Consider the following 22,831-nt stretch of genomic DNA (forward strand, 5'->3'; position numbering starts at 1 on the left):
CTGTATAGATTTAATATTGTGTGCTTTGAATCATATAAGGTGTAATATCTGCGATAAGCTTCTAATTTGTATTTTATAAGGTGTTCTAATTAAAAACACTTTATTTTTTAAAGTTTGTACCACCAACTCAGCTACTGATTCCAAACATGCTTCTCAAACAACAATACAGACATGGAAGTTGCTAAATCAATTTCTAGGTTCACGGCAGGTGTTTGAATGGGTCAGGTTATCCAGAAAGGTACAACTACAGAGAAAAATCCCCCAGCACATTGCTGTGAATAAGTAAAAGAGCCCCGTCAAGGTGCTTCTGTTAATAGGTTGATTCTTATTCTAACCAATAAGAGTCCCTATATTTGGTTATACATTTATGTGTTTTTAAACCGAGAGCTAACTTACCAAGAGGTACACCAGGAGCCTCAAAATGGCAATAGAGAACCAGCACCATTGATATTTTATGTCATGTTGCCAGAGCAGGGTGTTGAAGGATTTGAAGTCCCGTCTCTTGACTACAATAATAGTTGAAATGTCCTGAGAGATTTGTAAAGTAGTATTATTGAAAGACATTGTAGGAAGTTTGTTTGCCTCTCGCATAACAGCTTCCTTTGCTGCAAAGGAATGCATTCTAAGGATTACATCTCTATCCTGAGATGGGTATTGAGAGTAAGGTTTCATTGCTTGGTGGGCACGATCTAGGAAAAGGTGATCTTCTAGTGTATCAGGAGAGAGTTGCATAAAGGGGTTCTTAAGGTATAGCTCCAGATGAGTAGGTTCAACTTCTCCAGACATACCACTAATCCGCAAGTTTTCCTCCTAGCTCTATTGTACTGATGCTCCTGGTCATCTTGTAGCTGAGTAATATTGTGGAGCATTTGCTGGATGCAAATGTCTGTGTGTCACAGTTCTAGACTTAACAAGGGAGTGAGGGAGCAGTATATGAAGCTGCCTCAAGGGGGGTGGTTCAAAGTACTTATATTTGGATTGAACTGATTGTTGACATGATACAACCTCTTCCACAAGTCCTTCAAGTTGGTCCATTCTTTCCCATATAGCTGTTATATCAGCTTTCATACAGTGGAGACTTGGACAGATGTTTTCATGTTTTTTACATCCTTAAGGAGGGCGAAAAAGTCTTGTGTGATGGGAGCAAGTTGATGTGAGGAATCAGGTTTATAATGTTTAGACTTGGCCGGTGTCTTCTGCTTGGATAGATATGGGAGGAGGTCCCCTTTCATTGATATCTTTCCTTTTGGCAATGAGGACATAAAAATGTTTGGATGGAAGTGCAGGTTGCTCCCCTTATACATCTTGGTTCAAAGGTGTAAGAAAATGGAGTCTTAGATCCACAGTATATTGTCATATGTGTGTTTGTGAAGAGATTGAAAGAGTTTCATAGGTAAAGAAGCAAGGAATAGAAGTTAAGCTACCAGTGAACAGAAAGGTAAACTATCTGGTGCAACAAGGAATTAATAGGGTTATGTGGTAATGTAATAATAGCTTTTAGCCACACGAAGGCAGCAAGTTCCCAAGAATAGAATGTACAACACTGCACTGACAGTCCAATAGTGAATAAGGATTGAGGCTGTAAAGCTGTAAACCCAGTAAACTAGGTAAAAGATATTAATCCTGAAACATCAAAGGGGGACAAACAGTTACTAACAGAGTTCAATGTTAAAGAGGCAAGGTATTCACTCATCTTGTGCCTCTCGTTTATACAGCACCAGGATAAACGACTGTTTGTTGGCAATAAAAACAATGGGCAAATAGTGCAGAGTAATCACTGTCCCTTGAACTGTGGCTATAGTGCAGAGTAGATGTTAAAATAAACCTGGCTAATCAGATAGAATAGCGTGTTAGATACATACAGTGGAGGTGGATGCTTTGCTCTCCACAGACCTCCGTTGATATTATAAATAAGACTGTCTAAATGTAGAGGATCTAACACTAGTTTCAGGGCTGCAGGGTTATGATTGGTGGACGGTGTTAATGCAGGTGCCAGGAAGCTGGTTCGTGTGATGCTGTGTTGCTGTGTATCCGTTCATTGGTGAGAGATAAGGCTGCCTCTGAGGTCCCACTGAGGGGAGCAGTTGGATCTGACAAGCAATGTGCTTTTCCAAGATGAACCGTGGAGGTCTCTTTTGCCAGACGGAGATGGGGAAAGGTGCCCTGTGTTGCGATGTCGAGCCAAGTGTAAAGTGTAGCTTGTGACCTGTGCTGCCATGGTTGCGGGAGCGGTATATGCCTTGTTGGATATCCTGGGGTTAGAAGCCAATACTCAGCAAAAAATGGGTGCAGGAGGCAGATACAGATAGAGCTAGGGGGTGATAGGTTGGTGTCCAATGGTCATGATTAAGGAAATATCACAGAGAGATCTGGAGAAAAGGGAACCTCTCTAAGGACTACAAAACTTTTGCCCCTGTGGCTCAAATTTTGCACCAATGACTTGAAGTGCAACCTTTTTTTAGAGTGATAGTATGCCATATGACTCGTGGCGGTTCTCATGGAAGGGATCTCCTCAATTTTCTACTTAAATATGAGACTTGATTGCACAAAATTTTGGGTAAACTTTTGAATCATGAAATTATTATGAAGCATCTGATACATTATATATGCATGAAAAATACCCAATTAACGTACATTTCAGACAGCTTATTTAATTTACACCAGATATTATCCTGTGAAATTAAGACTTATGATGAGTTATTCTTGCAGTAATAATTATTAGGGGGGTATTCAATTGTTAGCGAGATCCCCGGAAAAATGAGCGCTCGAAAAATATTTCCGTTTGTACGGTAATATGCGCGTAAATACCGTTAATACGGTAGTTTACTCACTGAATTTCATCTCGTAGCTCAGGGAGCTGCGAGATGAAATTCAGCGAGTAATTACCGTATTAACGCTAATATTTTTCGAGCGCTCGTTTTCCGGGGATCTCGCTAACAATTGAATACCCCCCTTAATGTGTTATATAGAGCCAACTTGACTCTCTTACTATAGCAAACATTAAATTGTGGAAATGTTTTACCTATGACTGCTATTAGCAGACAATGTAGATAAATTTAGGAAAGGATTCTAAATGTTCCTAACAAAATAGAACATATAGAGCAACTGTAATAACACAACCTAATATGTTGATCCAGGGAATTGTCCATTTGGAAGTATTTGATCAAGAAATTATTTTTCCATTCCTCAGACAATTTGGACTATGTTTTGTATGGTCTTTCAAAATTGAAGATTGAATTTGATGGACATATGTCTTTTTTTCAACCTTAACAATTATAGTATGTATTTTATACATTGTACATTCGACATCTCAACTGTCCTGGTTTTGGCGAAACCTGAGTCCTGATTTGGGAAGAAGTTAGTAGGTATGTCTCCGCTCACCATGGCACCTGCCTCTGCTGCAAGTGGCAATTCCAGGGTATTTTTGCAAGTGGTGGATAGAACATGAACTTTTCAGAGTAGGCGTGTCCATGTCTCAGTTTAGAAATCATAAATGTTGGGAGGTATAACGTTGGCAGCCAATGAGACACTATAACACAATAGCACACTTGCTATGACTAGGAGGATAATTGGCTCCACCGGGCTAGCAGCAAGGGATTGGATAGCATAGTTTAGGGTTGGATAGTGGATGGACTAGTGTGCATAGGCTGCTGGCATGAGTTAGCTGGGTAGCCATCTTAGGTGCCCTGCAGGTTTTGCAAGCTTGACTGCTATTACTCTGAGGAGACCCCATGCAGCTCCTGGCTTAACTGGCATAGCAAGTTTGGAAGAATGAGAAGGGTTGTACTGTGGTGGGTGTACATGCGTAGCTTTGTTGGAAAAGCAACTGGTCAACTTTAAAGGAGCAGTGGTGAGAGGAGGGAGAGCATCAGAAGGTCACTCAGCATGAGAAGCAAGACAACCAGAGATGCTTACCATGAGGCCGTCAGGTGGATACACAAGAAATTGGAACAACCTTGGTATGTAGGAGGAAGACGTTCTTGAGCAGGGTGAACTAATATTGTGACAGCAAACATGGGTTGCTAGGGCATTAAATAGGACTGTTTCACAGCCAGTGCATCTGATAGAACAGCTTGGGTTGAGGAGGCTTAGATTTCAGAGGTTATGACTGGAGTGCCAACTCTTTGGACTAGGGCTGAAGTGGGATGGTTGATGGAGTGGTTCTTTACACCTAATCAGGAGGAATATTGCAGCAGGTCCAACAACCATTCTGAAACACCCATAATTCATCAGTTACAATAAGAGCAATTATATTGTGTTGCTAAGTGTTGCAGTTGAGGAAGATTTTAAAATTCCATTTACTGAGAGATTGGCCATTTTGATTATGGTGTGCAAGTTGGTGTACTAACTAGAGATGTGTGCTGACCCCGGTGTTTTCTTTTGGATGTAGTTTTGGTTCTAACAGATTTCGTATTTTGGTTTTGTTACTGGTATTGCCCAAAAATCATGAAAGGTTTTGGTTTTGGTTTTGGATCTGGAATTAATTAAAAATTGGGAAAGATAGATAAAATTATATGATTTTGAGCTGTTTTTGCTCCAATGTCATTATTTATAGCATTAGCATTCATTTTCAGTAATTTCCAGTCTCTTTTTTAATGATCCCTTAAAAACTGTCCACATTTTCACCAATTTGGCCAAAGTCTGCACCGATTTAGCTGGCTTAAATTAGTGACAGAGCAATGACACAAATACATGGCACAAACATCAGGTTTCACCAAATATCTAAGCTAAAGTGCAGCTGAAAGGTACAAAATGAGTCCTATAAACATATAAAATAAGAATGAATCTGTGCTGGTGCAAAAACCCATTTTTCTCATTTCAATAATTTTGCTATGCAAATCGAGATCTCATTTTGCACTGCTTCACAAAATTAGGCACAGCTTTCAGATAACAGTGGTCATCAAAGTTTTCCTTAGCCTAATCATCATCCTCATCAAGTATGTCTACAATACATTTTCATTTGAAAAAAGAAGATACACCATGTATTTAGCCATTAGATTAATTTTTTGTCAGATGTTGTTATGGCATACTGAAGTAAAATTACAAGCATTTCATAAGTGTCAAAGGCTTTTATGCAAAGAGTAAATATTTGCAGTGTTGACCCTTCTTTTGAAGACCTCTGCAATTCACCCTGGCATGCTGTCAATCAACTTCTTGGCCACATACTGAATGATGGCCACCCATTCTTGCCTAATCAATGCTTGGATTTTGTCAGAATTTCTGGGTTTTTGTCAGTCCACCCGACTCTTGAGGATGGAGCACAAGTTCTCAATGGGATTAAGGTCTGAGGAGTCTCCTGGCCATGGACCCAAAATTTCTATGTTTTGATCCCCGAGCCACTTAGTTATCAATTATGCCTTATGGCAAGGTGCTCCATTATGCTGGAAAAGGCATTGTTCGTCACCAATTGTTCTTGGATGGTTTGGAGAAGTTGCTCTTGGAGGATGTTTTGGTACCATTCTTTATTCATGGCTGTGTTCTTAGGCAAAATTGTGAGCAAGCCCACTCCCATGGCTGAGAAACAACCCCACACATGAATGTGGTCTCAGGATGCTTTACTGTTGGCATGATACAGGACTGATGGCAGCGCTCAACTTCCCTGCTTTGGACAAGCGTTTTTCCAGATGCCCAGACAATCTGAAATGGGATTCATCAGAGAAAATGACTTTACCCCAGTCCTCAGCAGTCCAATCCCTGTACCTTTTGCAGAATAGCAGTCTGTCCCTGATGTTTTTCCTGGAGAGAAGTTTCTTCTTTGCTGGCCTTCTTGCCACCAGGCCATCCTCCAAAAGTCTTCGACTCATTGTGCGTGCAGATGCACTTACATTCCTGAGCAAGCTCTGCACTGGTGGTGACTTGATCCCGCAGCTGAATCAACTTTAGGAGACGGTCCTGGCACTTGCTGAACGTTCTTGGGTGACCTGAAGCCTTCTTCACAACTATCTTTCTCCTTGAAGTTCTCGATGATCCGATAAATAATTGATTTAGGTGCAATCTTACCAGCATCAATATCCTTGCCTGTGAAGCCTATTTTGTGCAAAGCAATAATGACTGCACATATTTCCTTGCAGTTAACCATGGTTAACAGAGTAAGAACAATGATTTCAAGCACCACCCTCTTTTTAAAGCTTCCAGTCTGCTATTCTAAAGCTGGGTATACACTACACGGTTTTAGTCCAATAATCGGCTGAATCAGCCGATATACGACCGCTCGTTCAAAAGTCGGGTCAGTGTGTGCAGTGACACGATGGTCGAAAGTCTGCCCAAATGTCCGATTGTCGCCTCATTTGGTTGGTCGTACCATTTAATATTTTCGTTCCAATCTCGTTTCCGCTGTGCAGTGTGTATAAACTTCCGACCGATCCACGACAATCCTCCGATACTTCCTCGACATGGGGGGTGTGTGTATGTAAATTTTTTGATGTCTGTCCCAGTCCCACGTGGTGCAGAATCCGCACAGCACAGGCTTGTGTTTTGTATCGATGTATATTACACCTGTCTGGCTGCAGACCATTACACTTGTATAAAGCATGTATTCATATTTACTCTTTATACACTTATACCTTTATAACCTATTAAAGTTATATTAACCTTTATTAACTTATAATTGTGAAGTACCCAGAATAAACCACACAGTGTTCAAGCAACATTTTTATTGCAGGAAAAAGGTACAAAATTTTTTACACACACAGCTGTCTGAAAGATCCGCATGAGAAGTGAGCGAGCCCAAACCAATCAGAGCGCAGAGTACTGCAGAGTATTATTTTTAGTATTTAGTATTTTTAAAGGTGCTAGTGGTTTGTGGCAGAACAGGTCTTGATGTCGCTTGGGTTTCTATTCCCTTTGATTTCTTTATCTACGATACAAGGAAATAAAAAAATGTTTACCATTTAACTTCTATATCTGTAATTTATATTCAACGACATAAATACTCTCATTTTCTTACCTTTCACACTGCTCAAGATCAGTTTATATTTTGGTCCCTGTGGCGAAATAGCAATAATAGCGGGCTTAACCTCTATACATTCTGTAAAACAGGAGCTATTTTGGTTATTATAACGGTACAGGTATGTGCCCAAAAGCATTTAGCTGTCTACACATGATCACTGAAATCCCTTAGTGTAGAACTTTAGTATATTTTTCTTTTTGAATTTTTTCTTGTTTGCTAACAGGTGTAACATTAGTGGTATCAATGGTATCTAAACAGGTCTTCTCACCGTTAATTCTTCGTTCTGACATAAAAAAAATTAGGTTACAATTTAGTTTACATTGCTTTATGTGACACTAGAATAAAATAAAGTCCTTCTAACAGGTACACTACACGTGCTACTTACCTTTTTTAATGTCGTTGTCGTCCTGGTCCAGTACATTGACCATCATCTCCACCTCTCTTGGGCTCATTGGATTTGCTCTTTGCTCTTCTTGAGTATCTCCGTCCTCCACCTTAATTTTTCAACATTTTTTGGCCCTTCCAGCACCATCTCTGACTCTGTCTCCGTCTCCATAGCTGCAACCCCCACTGACACCTTCTCCTCAACCTTAACACCCACTGACACTTTCTCACTCGCCATCTTCTGACACTTCTCGGCGCCAAACAGGTTCCTCTGTCATTTTATACACTCAGACATGGGCGTTAGTTTCTGCTGTGGACCAATCAGAGATGATGCACACCGAGAATGGAGCATTCCATTACATACAAAGGGATTTTATTATTAGGGAATATTCATTGCATTGCACTTTAGCAGTTAAATGTTTTTCTAAATTTAATGTATATTACTAAACTTCTATTTTATAGAAATGAATAAAAAGACAGTCTTGCCTTCTCTTTTTATGCAGCTTTGGGTGTTAACTATAGCGAAAGCTCTGCCTCTTTATGTTAATGTATTTGGTATCTCGTTACATTTCCCGCAAATGTCGCTGCAGTGTGTACGAAATTAAAATGATTGCTCACGACAACATGGCTGTAAAAAGTCGCTAAAGGGATGTCCGCTCTTCCCTTTATCGTCCTAAACAAGGCTAGTATGTGTGCATTCCATGGACCGAGCGATCGGACCATCGCTCGGCATAAAAAGTTGGTCAAAATTTCTGTAGTGTGTACCTAGCTTTACTCAATCAGCATGACAGAATGATCTCCAACTTGTCCTCGTCAACACGCTCACCTGTGTTAGCGAGAAAATCAGTGACCTGATGTCAGCTGGTCCTTTTGTGGCAGGGCTAAAATGCAGTAGAAATGTTGTTTTGGTATAAAGTTCATTGCCATGGCAAAGAGGGACTTTGAAATTATTTACAATTCATCCAATCACTCTTTATGACAATTTGGAGTATGTGCAAATTGCCATCATAAAAACCTAGACAGCAGACTTTGTGAAAAATAATATTTGTGTAATTCTCAAAACTTTTAGTCATGACTGTACATTGCATACATGAACTCTTCCTCTCAAACAACTTCAACCTTATGGCAGTAACAGAAACATGGCTGATGCAATCAGACACTGCCTCACCTGCAGCCCTTTCAAATTATGGCCTCCATTTCACCCACACTCCTAGACCTGGAGGCAGACAAGGAGGTGGGTTTGGACTGCTTCTCTCCCCACAGTGCACATTCACAGTACTACCAAATGTCCCATCACTCACGTTCACATCTTTTGAAGTACATACTGTTAGGATTTTTAGCCCTTTCTCTATGCGAATCGATGTGATTTATCGCCCCCCTGGACCCCACCAACAATTTCTTGAAAACTTCTCTGCATGGCTCCCTCACTTCTTATCTTTTAAATCCCCACCATCATCATAGGTGATTTCAACATCCCTATTGCTAATCCATGTTCCAATGCTACTTCAAATCTGCTCTCTCTAACCTCCTCACTTGACCTCACACAGTATATTGATTCCGCTACTCATCGGTATTGCCACTGTCTTGATCTTGTTTTTTCTAAACTATGCTTAGTTTCTAACTTCCTTAACACTCCTTTCCCCCTCTTTGTCAGGAATTCCTTACCTGTCCACGGCGATCGCTCCAGGCTCCGTACTTCCGGGTAGCGCTGCTGCGGTCACATGATCATGGAGGCGGGGAATTAAAATCTCGCTGCTGCTTCTGCCCCACTCTGACACTTTCCTGTGTCAGATCAACAAGTTATCTTGGCGTCTGGCTGTTCCTGGTCCCTGTGCTTCCCCAGTGTTTCTTTCTCTGTGTAATCCTGCTGATTAACTGTGTATCAACCCAGCTTTTCAGTTTACCATTCTCCTGCTGAATCCCTGGCTTATCTGCACCGGCTAATCTACTGTGTACCGACCCGGCTTGTCAATTAACCATTCTCCTGCTGAATCCCTTGCTTATCTGCAACGGCTGATCTACTGTGTACTGACCCAGCTTGTCAGTTAACCATTCTCCTTCTGAATCCCTGGCTTATCTGCATCAGCTGAACTACTGTGTACCGACCCGGCTTGTCAGTTAACCATTCTCCTGCTGAATCCCTGGCTTATCTGCATTGGCTGATCTACTGTGTACCGACCTGGCTCTGTCATTAATTACTCTCCTGCTTATTACCTGGCTCTTCCGAACCGACTAACCCACTGTGTACCGACCCAGCCACAGCTCCTGACTCTACTTGTGGTAGCCTCTTCGTGCTTCTGTCTTGGAGTAACAAGATATATCTGGCCTTCATTTCTGTGCAGACAGTCTCTGCTAATTATCCTGCCTGACGTGGCCTTAAACCCCATTCTCGAAACCATTCACCCTCAACTACCTTGCTATCATGTCGGTGATAGCAAGGTAGTTGAGGGTGATAGCCTCCGGCAGCAAAAACCATCCTGCCTGGCAGCGGTTCTTGGAGAAGACCAGGGGGTCCATTAGACTCCACGCCCTGAGAAGGCCAGTGCCAATACCGACTGGTAGTCGTCTCCCCTGAGACATAACACTCTTGGATCATCATCTTATCAGTTCCTCGCGCATTCCCAGTTCTTTAACCTCCGTGCTGTTAAACTCTTCCAAGCCTCCTCATACCTGCAGGGATATTAACTCTATTGATTTTCAACAGTTTTCCACCTCTCTCCAACAAATTCTCTCCCCAATTTCTACATTCTCCTCCCCTGATATGGCAGTTCCTCAGTTTCACCATACCCTACAAGTGCCCTAGATCAAGTGGCTCCAGCGACTCTTCAAACTCTGTGTAGACTTCGGTGTCAACCGTGGCACACTAAAGTAACACGAAATCTACAAAAACTTTCTCGTAAAGCTTAATGTCACTGGCATACATCTTGTACCTCTAATGATTTCAGCGCATATACTGCTATCTACCACTCCTATCAAAATGTTCTGGACACTGCTAAAAAAGCATGAAAACCAACCCAAACCCTCTGACTACCATCCGTGCCCAGGATCTTGCTTGCTATTTCAAGGACAAGATTGACAAGATCAGACTTGAAATGGTATCATTTCCCTCAACTAGCAATCAGAACAATTCCGTTCCAGCATCCTCTGACACACTCTTTTCATTTGATCCCATAAATGAAGAGGAAGTTTCTGCTCTCTTCTTATCTTCCTACTCTACCTCCTTTCCTCTTGATCCCATACTCTCACAAATTGGTAGGTTCATGTCTTGTATTCTCATTCCACCTCTAACTAAAATCTGTATTCTATCTCTCCCAACTGATATGTTTCCATCACTATTTAAGCAGACCGTGATTACTTCTATTCTAAAAAAACAAAATTCTAACCCAAACTCTCAAATTACCAACCCATCTATCAGCTCCTATGCCCCTCCAAACTTCTTGAGAGAATTGCCTACACTCGCCTCACATGTTTCCTTTCTGCAAACAATCTATGGATCCTCTGCAATCAGACTTTTGCTCTCAACACTCCACAGAAACTGCACTGACCAAGGCTATCAATGATCTGATCACAGCTAAAACTAAAGGTAATTACTCTCTTCTAATTCTCCTGGATTTCTCTTCTGCATTCGACACTGTTGACCACTCTCTCCTCATAGAGACGCAACAATAGTTAAAAGTTAATTTCTGTGGCACAACCTCCACTCCGCTTCCTTTATCAGTTGGAGTACCACAAGGCTCAGTCCTAGGTCCTCTGCTATTCTCTATCTACACCACTTATCTTGGAAAACTAATAAAATAATAACATAGTAACATAGTTGATGAGGTTGATAAAAGACACCAGTCCATCAAGTTCAACCTATTTTGTATCTTCTGCGATCCCTCGCTTATATTTGAAATTTATCCAGAGAAAGCAACAGCCAATCTGTTGCAATTGTGAAAATTCCCCCAGACCCAATAATGCAGTCCTATTTTTACCCTATATCTACTATCCTTCTTTTTAATTAACGGTCGTATGCTTGGATATACTTTTCTGCAAACAATTTGTCTAACCCTTTCTTAAACATATCTATTGAATCTGCCATCACAACCTTCCCCGGCAGTGAATTCCATATCTTGACTGCCCTTAATGTAAAGAACCCTTTCCTTTGCTGGCTGTGAAATGTCCTCTCCTCTAACCTTAGGGGGTGACCGCGTGTCCTGTGTATAGTCCTTGGGGTAAAAAGCTCCCATGAAAGTTCTCTGTATTGACCCTTAATGTATTTGTACATAGTAATCATATCTCATCTTAGATGCCTCTTTTCTAAAGTAAACATGCCTAAACTGGCTAACCTTTTTTCATAACTTTATGACTCCATACCCTTTATCAATTTTGTTGCCCTTCTCTGAACCCTTTCTGGTTCCAAATTATCTTTTTTATAGAGTGGTGCCCAGAACTGTACTGCATATTCAAGATGAGGTCTTATAAACGATTTATACAGTGGCAAAATTACACTGTCTTCCCTTGCATTTATGCCCCTTTTTATGCATGCCAATACTTTATTTGCCCTTGCAGCTGCTGCTTGACATTGAGCACTATTGCCAAGTCTACTGTCTATGAGCACTCCCAAATCCTTTTCCATTATAGTTTCTCCTAAATTAATTCCATTTAATTTATAGATTGGGATCTTGTTTTTGATCCCTAAAAATATGTATATAAAGTGGATTCCCACCAGAGGGCACTAATAGCTTGGAAAGAATATTACATCGGTCCACAATAGAGTGAAAAAATGTCATTATAAGGGTGGATTCAATTGCCGGTGATGTGCTACATGCATATTACGCTGCACACATTACCGGCAATTACAGAAGCAATCTCCGCTCATTGTTTGTGCAAGGAAAAATGAGCCGAGATTTCTGTCAAAATCTCTGCCGCAAAGTGTCTCATGGACGTTCCGGAGACACTTTGGTTTTTTTGTTTTGAAATTATATGTCATATAAACTATATCACACTATGTTAAGGTTTTTTTTTCCACATATGCTCAAATAATTGTGATGGCCTGCACCCATCTTCAAGGGGAACCAGAATAAAAATTCCTGCAGCTGAAAAGAACCTGTGCATCCTGGGTATAAAAGGGATAAAGGGATTAGATTTTGGATTTATCCATTGACTATATGTACACAGTGTGTCATGAATATATTATCAAGAGAGGATTTATTAGGGAGATTCAAGAACAAATAAGGAGTTTTTTACACAAATTTATCCAATCAAAACAATATGTTTTTTATAATTATAACATTTAGATTTTAATTCTAGGTCAGTGCACTTATCAGATAGTCAATATGTGTATGTGATTTTTTAATTTAATTTTGTTTCTTTTTATTGTTTTAGTGTTTGTAATCAATAAAGCATGGTTAATTTTGCATAATTCCACAAACTCCTCATTATATAATTGGTGGTCTATTTTCCATCATTTTTTATTAAGTAGTTTTTTCGCAATTCGCAATCTTGACGCTCTTGATCCAGCCACTCTGTCCTCCTCTCTCGATACTCTCCTTTCTCCCCTTTCCTCCCAGGCCTGTCCCAACCAGACGGTCTCCCTCTACAATCACACCCTCACCTCCGCTCTCGATGCGGTTGCCCCCACCCACTCCGTCCACCCTCGCTGCTCTAAACCCCAACCTTGGCACTCCAAATTTACCCGCTTCCTCCAAAAATGCACCCGTACCGCTGAACGCCTCTGGAGAAAATCCCGCTCCCTGGCTGACTTCCTCCACTTTAAGTTCATCCTCTCTTCTTACAGCTGTGCCCTCTCACTCGCTAAGCAATCTTTCTTTAAATCCCTCATCTCTTCCCAGTCCTCTAACCCCCGCCGCCTCTTCGCCACCTTCAGCTCTCTCCTGGCCCCTTCTCCTCCCCTCCTCCCTCCTCCCTGACGGCCACCGACTTTGCCTCCTTTTTCTCCTCTAAAATCGAGTCCATCCGACTTGACATCTCCTCCTCCACTATCGCGTCCACCCCCCCACTCTTCCGTCCTCTCCCCCTAGCCACCTTTCCCTTCACTCCTTCCGCCCCACCACGGGTGAAGAAGTCCACTCCCTCATCTCTTCCTTCCCCCTTCTACCTGTCCCCTGGATCCTATCCCCTCCCACCTTCTTCGCTCCCTTTCCCCCACCACCTGCTCCCACCTCGCTCACCTCTTTAATCTTTCCCTCTCCACCGGCATCTTCCCCTCTTCCTTTAAACATGCTCTCTTATCTCCCATTCTTAAGAAACCTAATCTCGACCCAACTTCTCTCTCTAACTATTGCTCTATATCTCTGCCCCCCTTTGCCTCCAAATTACTTGAGAGGCTCGTCTGCAGCCGTCTTACCTCCTTCCTTTCTGTTCACTCCCTCCTTGATCCTCTCCAGTCTGGTTTCCACCCCCTTCACTCCACCGAAACTGCCCTGGCTAAAGTTACCAATGACCTCCTCTCTGCTATAGCCAGGGGCCACTTCTCCCTTCTTATCCTCCTTGATCTTTCAGCAGCTTTTGACACCATCGACCACCCCCTCCTGCTCCACACCCTCCAGTCCTTTGGCCTCTCTGGCCCTGTCCTGTCCTGGTTCACCTCTTACCTGGCTGACCGATCTTTCTCTTTCACCACCTCTGGGTCTCTCTCCCCCCTTCCACCCATTCAGTCAGGGTCCCACAGGGCTCTGTTCTTGGACCCTTACTCTTCTCTCTATACACCTCTTCCCTGGGTGAATTCATCAGCTCCTATGGCCTCAAGTACCACCTTTATGCTGATGACACTCAACTCTATCTCTCCTCTCCTGATCTCTCTCCCTCCCTCCTCTCTAGGGTGTCCGCCTGCCTCTCTGCCATTTCCTCCTGGATGTCCTCTAGATTCCTCAAACTCAACCTCGCCAAAACCGAACTCATTGTCTTTCCTCCCCCTCTGACCCCTCTATCACTGTCGGCTCCTCCTCTATCTCCCCTGTCCCCCAACTTCACTGCCTCGGTGTCATCCTCGACTCCTCTCTCTCCTTTGCCCCTCACAATCTCTCTCTTGCTAAATCCTGCCGCTTCCAGCTGCGTAACATCGCACGCATTCGGCCCTTCCTCAACCAAGATGCCACCAAATGTCTTATTCACTCTCTGATCATCTCCCGCTTGGACTACTGTACCTTCTCCTCACTGGCCTCCCCCACTCTCATCTCGCTCCCCTTCATTCTGTTCTAAATGCAGCCGCTAGGCTTATCTTCCTTTCCCGCCGCTCCTCTTCTGTCTCCACCCTCTACCAAGCCCTTCACTGGCTCCCCTTCCCCTACAGGATCCTGTTCAAGCTTCTCACTCTCACATACAAGACCCTCGCCAACTCCACTGCTCCCTACATCTCCAACCTCATCTCTATTCACGCTCCATCGCGCCCTTTCCGATCTGCCAATGACCGTCGCCTCTCCTCCCCTCTGATTACCTCCTCCCACGCGCGTATCCAAGACTTCTCCCGCTCCGCCCCCCTCCACTGGAACAAGCTCCCTCCCTCCATCAGAACATCCCCTAATCTGTCCAGTTTCAAACAGGCTCTAAAAACCCACCTCTTTCTCAAAGCCTTCCAGTCTCCCACTTAACTTCCTATCTTTTTTCTGCCTCTTCCCCCTCCCCTGAATCTGCCTCCATTCCCCCTTCTCTCCCTCTCACCCCTGTGCCTTTCTGTCTGTCTACCCCTCCCCTTAGATTGTACGCTCCCTTGAGCAGGGCCATCTCTCCTCCTGTTTCCTACACTTCTAACTCTGCTCTCCAGCTACCTTTCCCCCCACTCCTCTGGGGGTCTCCCTGTCATCCGTGCCCATCCTCTTGGGCTCCGGTGCTTGCTGGTCTTCCCTTCTCCCTCTCTCTAGCTGTGCTTTGAGCTTACTGAGTTACTGTGCTTACTGTTTACTGTACCGTGCTGTCCCACCTTGTATTGTACTTTTTTGTCCCTGTACGGCGCTACGGACACCTAGTGGCGCCCTATAAATAAAAATTAATAATAATAATAATAATAATTCAGTGAGAAGCAGTTCTCTGGGCGAAAACACCTTGTTTAAGAGAGAGGTCAGAGGAGAATGGCCAGACTGGTTTAAGCCGATAGGAAAATGACAATAACTCAAATAAGCAAACACATCACTACAGTGGTATGCAGAAGAGCATCTCTGAATGCTCAGTACATCAATCCTTGAGGAGGATGAGCTATAGCAGCAGAAGATCACACTGGCTTCCACTTTCGTCAGCTAGGAACAACAATCTAAGGATACAGTAGGTACTGGCTCACCAAAACTAGACAGTTGAAGATTAGAAAAATGTTGCCTGGTCTGATGATTCTCGATTTCTGCTACAACATGTAGTTGATATGCTCATAATTTGGTGTAAGCAACATGAATCTATAGATCTATAGATCTGCCTTGTGGAAACAGTAAAGACAGGTGGTGGTGGTGAAATGATGTGGGGAATGTTTTCTTGGCACACATTTTGGCCCCTTAACACCAATTGAGCACTGTGTCAAAGTTGTCATGGGAAATACCATCTTCTGAGGAAGACAGTGGCCCTTTATCCATCAGCAAGCAGCAAACATCACCAAAAGTCCAAATAATGATACGACTAGCAACAGGCAGTTTTATTAGACAATAAAAGAATCATAAAGCAATAAAATAAATCTTAGCAAATCCAACTCTGACTGTCAATATTGTCCTTATCTAAGTGTGGGGAAACTAATAAACAGCATGCACACATAAATGGTACAGGCAATTTAGTCACACTTGCAACAACACAGGTCTCTCTGTCTGTACATGCATCTTGCTTTTTACCCCCAGGTAGTAAGAGAGATACACAGCATCTTACACACCCTTTCATTCAGGCCTGGCGCTCCCATTAGGCAACCTTAGGCAGTTGCCTAGGGCGCCGGGACCTGCAGGGCGCCGCTGACTAGATTTTCTAATCTAGTCAGCGGTTCAGCGGCTCGAGAGAAATGCACAGCAGCGGCGGTGGGGTGAATCTCACACTGACGTCAGTGATCATGTGATAGTCTGTCCGGCGGCGCCTCTGAGGTATAGTGTGAATAAAGTTCTCCCATCCCCTCCGCTCTCAGCATGCATCGCACGAGGAGCAGCTACAGAAAGAAAAGGGTAAGTAACATTTAATTATTCTTTTATCTAGTGTGTTGCAGGGGCGCGGGGGGCGCGGGGGGCGGCGGCGAAATTTTGCCTAGGGCGCCGTGAACCCTAGCACCGGCCCTGCTTTCATTTAGCCCTTGTTGGTACAATTGTTAATCAGCCTGACATTTGGATGAGAGACCAGAAGACACGAACTGGCCCTTAGGAATGGAGGTGTGCCCTTCCTCTTCCATTAACCCCAAGAAACCCATGAATGAGCGTTCTCTTGAGCTGCCCTGAATGTAAAGCTGTATATTTTGGTTTTTTTTTTTTTTAAAAAAACCATTACAAATACACTTGATAACTTTTTGTTTATCTAATCACAAGTGATTGGTTTACTTTTACCCATTACCACAAAAAGTTGCTAGATTAGTCATCTAAGACCAGACAAACAAGATCAGGATACAAGTAAGGTGAGCAACAGTTAGATAGATTAGTTAAGATAATGCTAAGAGCACAGGGATAAGGGAAATATACAGGCAATGAGTGAACGTAAACTGGGTCTAAAAATTGGTTTATTAAAAGAGCCACAAGTATGATTATTCAGCCAATCTGGAAGAATGGAGTTTTAATGCTGATTTTTAGTGCTACAGTTATTTATTTAAATACATTTTCTTTTCAATAATTAGACGTATGGTGATCTATATAATGGGGAGAAGGTTTCTGGGCTTCTGTTCCAATAAAAAAAAAAAAAATAAGTGAACCTAGTTACAGTTTTTAATACTAGTTACAGACAAAATAATTTTCTGTCTAGCCTTGATTTCTGTGTCATCATGCACAAATTATCCCAGGGCCTTACAGAAGCATGATGCAAATGTGTATGACATTACTGCAACATGATGAAATATCCAGCTAAGCGTCTCTCATGAAATTAATTGTGATTCTGGCATTACCTTCCCCTTAGAGGCAGCCTGTAGCCACTTACAATCTTAAGTAGGTCTGGATGAGCTTGGTGGAATCTTCATAGAAAACTATAAGCATGAATTTTCTTCAGTCGCTTCCAGGAATATTTCTGTGGTCCCAACCCTTTCCACCTAATGAGATACTAAATATCTCTCACGTCTTCGCGTATCCAGGATATCCTCAGCTTCAAATTTCTCAGCATTTGATGCAACTTGTACAAGAATGGTACATGCTGGTAGAGCACTGTGTAACTGGAATGGGATAACACCAGTAAGGTTTAAGAAAGGAGGAATTAAACACTGGATGAACTTTCAGGTAACTTTTTAATTTGAAGTCTACAAGAATAATTTTCCCTGTATCCGTAAAAGGCAGTGGAAATTTTTGACCCAAGTCAGGAAGATGTGATTTTGCTCTGCACAACCATAGTGTGGCTTCCATGTTGAAAACAGGAATATTGCTCCTACTATAGTTTTCAATACTGGGATATTTGAATATTCATTGAAAACTAACGTTTTCATCTAGGAAAATCAGTCTGTCCTACGCTGCAGGAACTGCAGCTACTTTAAATAATCCCAAGTATGATGGTAGGATGATATCCAATATTATATAAAAAAAAATGTTAAATAATGCACAGCATTTTATTATGCACCTTCGGCTACGGCACATAGAGACACACAGTTAGTTCTCCTACAAATGAGAGAGGAAGTAGCAGAGATATAATTTCATGTTTAATTGTTTTTTGTTATGATAGCCCATTAGTCTGTAGTTGATTGAAGATGGAGAGAACAATTTTAGTTGCAGGGCTTTACAAGGAGTCTTCCAAAAGTAAGCTGAGTTTAATCAGGTAACCCATATAATAGAAACAATTTATTTGATAAAGATTTCAACTGTGGCAGCATCAGATGGAGTGCTACAAAGAGGTGCAAAGCGGCCACTCTTGTCAGGTGGCTGGTAGCTTCGTAATATATCCAAGCATATTTCATGGTTTAGTTTGTACAGGAAACTGCTGGTTTGGAATGTCGATTCATAATATAGGCACAATCCATGCAAGAATTGACAAACATTTTACAATCCTTAATTAGTCCAAATCACCAGAATACATTTATGGCAAGATCTAAGGCTTTTTGGACATTGGTGTTGTCAGCTAGTTTGGTCACCCAATTGTGATCTTTATTATTGACCTAATTCCTTTGGGATCTTCTCTCCCTTATTTATTCCTTCTTCTTTCCATATTTATTCTTCTTTTCCTTCTCGTCTTTTGCCTACCATATAGATCCCTCATGGGAATCTATAAATGTAATTAATACCCCACATGGAGTGCATACACAAATATCAAATTTGAGCAGCTTTCCCATGCTTTATCCAATTCTCTGGCCTATCATTTGGAACAGACCAGCACTGAGCCCACTATTATAGGGGGACCCCAAGCTGCCTGTTATAGTGGACCCAGCCTAGCCTACCAAAACCAGGTGCTGGTTGCGATTTTTGCAGAGGGAATATTACACTTCCTATAGCATGAAAAGAATGAGGTAAAAGTTATTCTATGCTCTCTACTATCTAGACTTCATTACTAGGAAGTAAACAAACTAAAAAAAATATAGAGCAGTCATCATTATCATCAACTTTGAAATAGCTTGGCCAAGAGGAGACGATAATGAGGATAATTGCCACATCTTTGCCATTTTTGCAAAGTGTGTTCAAGGTGCATCTTTACATCCTACTCTAAATGAGAACCTTAAGGCCTGATGCTTCTTTGAATGCAATGTGAATGCAAATTTTATTTAAACAACACTCATAATTTGTACGCACATACGCCCATATTCAAATACAAGAGGATCTCAAAAAATGTTTCCAATTCAATCTGGGTATAATTGCACGCTGGACATATACGTTACTTGCTGTATGTAGATAGACAGAACAGTGCAGGATAGGCAACATGCATATGTGTATTATAGAACCCCATCAGAATGCATGTAAAAACTATCTTTTAAAACAAATGAACAACTTTTAATACCATTTTCATTAATTAAAATGTTTTTGTTTTTTCAATTTCTTGTATTTTTTCCCCCTTGACAGTCATAAATCAGGATGTTCATAGCACATAAAATACATTTTTATAGTTTCTCTTACTTGCAAACACTTGTTTTGTCATACATACTGTACATGTAGTCATCACTATCAGTTGACACTTACACTTGCGCTGTAGCTTGTTGAAGTTGAATACTAACTATACATTGTCTACGTACCTAAGAGATGAACTTGGATAGGCCGCATGTGCATATGCTCACCTTGGCCGCAGCCTTACTGTATATTGCCTACAGTAGTCTGCACCTTTCCTGCCACCTTCCGCCTTTCAAGTCATAGGTAGTCGGAAGTGTCATTTGCATGTAAACATGAAGCGCATGCAATTGTTTTCACTGGCATAAGTCCCATTCTAGCGCATTTGCAGAACAATTTCACCCAAGATATGGCACACAAATGGACTTGTATTTGAAGATAAATTAGCCCCTTAGTGCACAAACTTCAGAAAAGGAGTCATGGTCTCAAGTAAGCAACTAGAGCTTGGAATGGATGGAACTATTCATTGTTTTTACAGTGAGTAAGAAATAACACATGGATGCATGTCTTGGTTTTTATGGATTATGTGCTAATATGCTACAAGAAAGAGGGGGACCAACTGCATTGTTCAAAAATGTACCCAAAATATTGAGATCAAAGATTTAAGATGAAGATAGAGATTTCCTGCTCCATCAAAAAAAAATCAGGAAATATTAGCCTGTTCTGGAATGGTAGAGGCAAAGCTTTCAAAAGCTGCTATGAAATTTGAATGGATAAAAAAGTAAAAAAGGGAGAGATTGAAGCCAAATAACATGCATGAACCAATCCCTATTCTGAAAAACAGTTAAGAACGTATGAAGTTTTCGTAAACTGACATAATGTACCCACATACTGAACACGTTGATATGAAGTACCACATCTAACGGTATTTAGCTGTCAAAGTCAGCATTGAACTGTAATACTGTACAATTGGGATTGTGATTACAAAGACATTGACCAAGCCACTAGTCAGAGAAGATCATGAGTAGCTAAGAATTGTGGAACAATTATCCTACCGTTTAGAGGTGGCTAGAGTTACAACAGATATATGTACATTATTTCACAGCACTAAAGTGATAATAATGTGTTTTTCTTGTTTTTCTTGTGTGTTTTTCCTGCAATTAAAATGTGTTTACTATAAAAAAAAAAGTTCTAAAATAAAGCATATACCATGGTGTCTTTGGTAAAATAGAAAAGTAACAAGTTATTCCTGATGAAGCAGACACATAACAAAAGAATATGGAGATGAAAACAACCTAGAGTTATTTAAAGTTACACTTCAATTTGTTTTGTTTTCCAGCACATCAATGTGTTTCCAATGTTGATCTCAGTGCTGAAAGACATCACCTGCTTCCCATACCCGAATGAATTCAACCCCAAGAATTTTCTTGACGAAAATGGTGAATTTAAAAAGAATGATGCCTTTATGCCTCTAGCTACAGGTATACAGACTTGTAAATATAAATAATTCTTACTTATAGTACTTGCAGTAATTAATTGTCATTGTATTAATCAAATAAGACTGGAAAATGTCCACATCATAAGTAATGCAGTAGTTGAAATGAGTTGCTGGGAATTTTACATTTTTTTGTTAGCTGCAGAAGTCATAGATTAAAAACATGTTATAGAAAATTGTAGATAAAAATGGAATTATAGCTCAGTATTAACTTGTTTACCTGCTATAAAGACAGTTATGTTTATATAGTCCGCGTGAAGCCTGAAGAGGCTAAAGACATCCATATTCCTAATCACAATTCCAAGGTGCATTTATTGTTATAGAGTTTAAAGTAAACATTATGTGGTATCATGTAGTGCATACTTACCTACTTTCTTCAGCTCCCTTCCGGAAGCCAGCCAGTGGAGGTGGGCGTGAGGGGGCGGGCGGCCAAATGCCGCAATTCACCGGGAATCGCGGTGTTTGGGATCTAATTCTGCCCACTTCACTAGGAAGTGGGGCACTGCCTAGTGAAGTGGGCAGAGTTCGGGAGATTGCCACACTCACCCGGGATGTAGTGTTCATATTTGTGTACATAATACTTACTTGCCTACTCTACTGGAAAGTCCAAGAGACCTCCCTTCCAGACCCAGATTCTTTCTTGTGAAGTGGGCAGGGCCTTAATGGCATGATTTGTGTCATCAGACCCCACCTCTGCATCACAAGGATTTCATTGGGCAATGAGGGATGGGGCAAATCCCATCATCCCATGGTCCCCCGCATTTGCCCCTTCAACCTATATTAATACAAAATTAAATTCCACTGGGAAGTGTCTAAAGCTTCATGTAATGCATGAATTGTTTTTAGGCCTGTAGCCCATAATTTGTTGAGAACAACATGAGATCTCAGATCTTATTATTATGGCTTAGGCTGAAAGCAGCATTAAATTGAGGAAAGAAGTAACAGACATTGAAGGTTTATTTTGCCAGGCCTAAATGGTATTTCTCTCCTCCATCAGAAACAAAAACATATTTCACGATTTACAGTCAACGACTAAACAGCTGCGTAGAGATTCAAAATTACATTTTCGCTTAAGAAATTAGTAAATGTGTTTATTGTCCTTTATTTTGTGACAGGGGCCATGTACTTATGCTGTATATTCATTTTTTCCTCTAGGGAAAAGGAACTGCTTGGGAGAGTCCTTGGTTCGAATTGAGCTTTTTCTTTTTTAATTACTATTTTGCAAAATTTTAATTTGAAGTCTCCTGTTCCTCCGAAGGAATTGGACATCACACCGGATGTATCTGGAGTGGGAAATTTTCCAAAACCTTACAAGATGGCTTTCATTCCTCATTAACTATTAACATTTATTTTACTGTTCTGTACATTGAAAAATAATGTGCTGACTGTCAAAACCATCTCCTATTCATGAGATTTTAAGCTTGATCATATTTTATAGATTAGTCTCTCCATCAGGTGCTTGAAAAGTTTAATCTGGATTACAACACACTTGTATTCAAATTTCTATTTTATTGTTTAATATTCTAGCAATTCTTACAAAAGAAGGGTTAATATTTAGAAAAGAAAAGGGTTAAACTAAACTCCAAAAATTGAAGCTTGTAAAACAACCCCAGGTATAATATGAGGTATCTGCTCATATAGGTGTATGCTATACTGCAGCCGTGGACATCCCGTGGCTCTTCAGGTGTTATGAAACTACAAGCCCCAGCATCCCCTGCCAGATATTGGCTGGCAAAGCATGCTGGGGCTTGTACTGATTAAATAGTACTATATTGATAAAAAGTTTTCCATGACTGGGAGCTGTAATCATGAGCTGTCTCAGTGCTTGTTTTTTTAAAAGCAAAAAAAATAGTATTTTATTAACAAACCAGCTAAAAGTTTAGTTCTACT

General features: G+C 41.3%; 1 protein-coding gene across 1 annotated transcript; it reads left to right on the top strand.

The window, feature by feature from the left end:
* Positions 1–20,656: 20,656 nt before the first annotated feature.
* Positions 20,657–22,277, top strand: LOC142101536 (putative inactive cytochrome P450 2G1). The gene is made up of 4 exons (XM_075185989.1): positions 20,657–20,668; positions 20,786–20,927; positions 21,173–21,246; positions 22,182–22,277. Exons 1-4 carry the CDS (start codon positions 20,657–20,659, stop codon positions 22,275–22,277), a joined length of 324 nt encoding a protein of 107 aa, XP_075042090.1.
* Positions 22,278–22,831: the final 554 nt, after the last annotated feature.

The sequence above is a fragment of the Mixophyes fleayi genome, chromosome 9, assembly GCF_038048845.1.
Source record: "Mixophyes fleayi isolate aMixFle1 chromosome 9, aMixFle1.hap1, whole genome shotgun sequence".
Lineage (NCBI taxonomy): Eukaryota > Metazoa > Chordata > Amphibia > Anura > Limnodynastidae > Mixophyes > Mixophyes fleayi.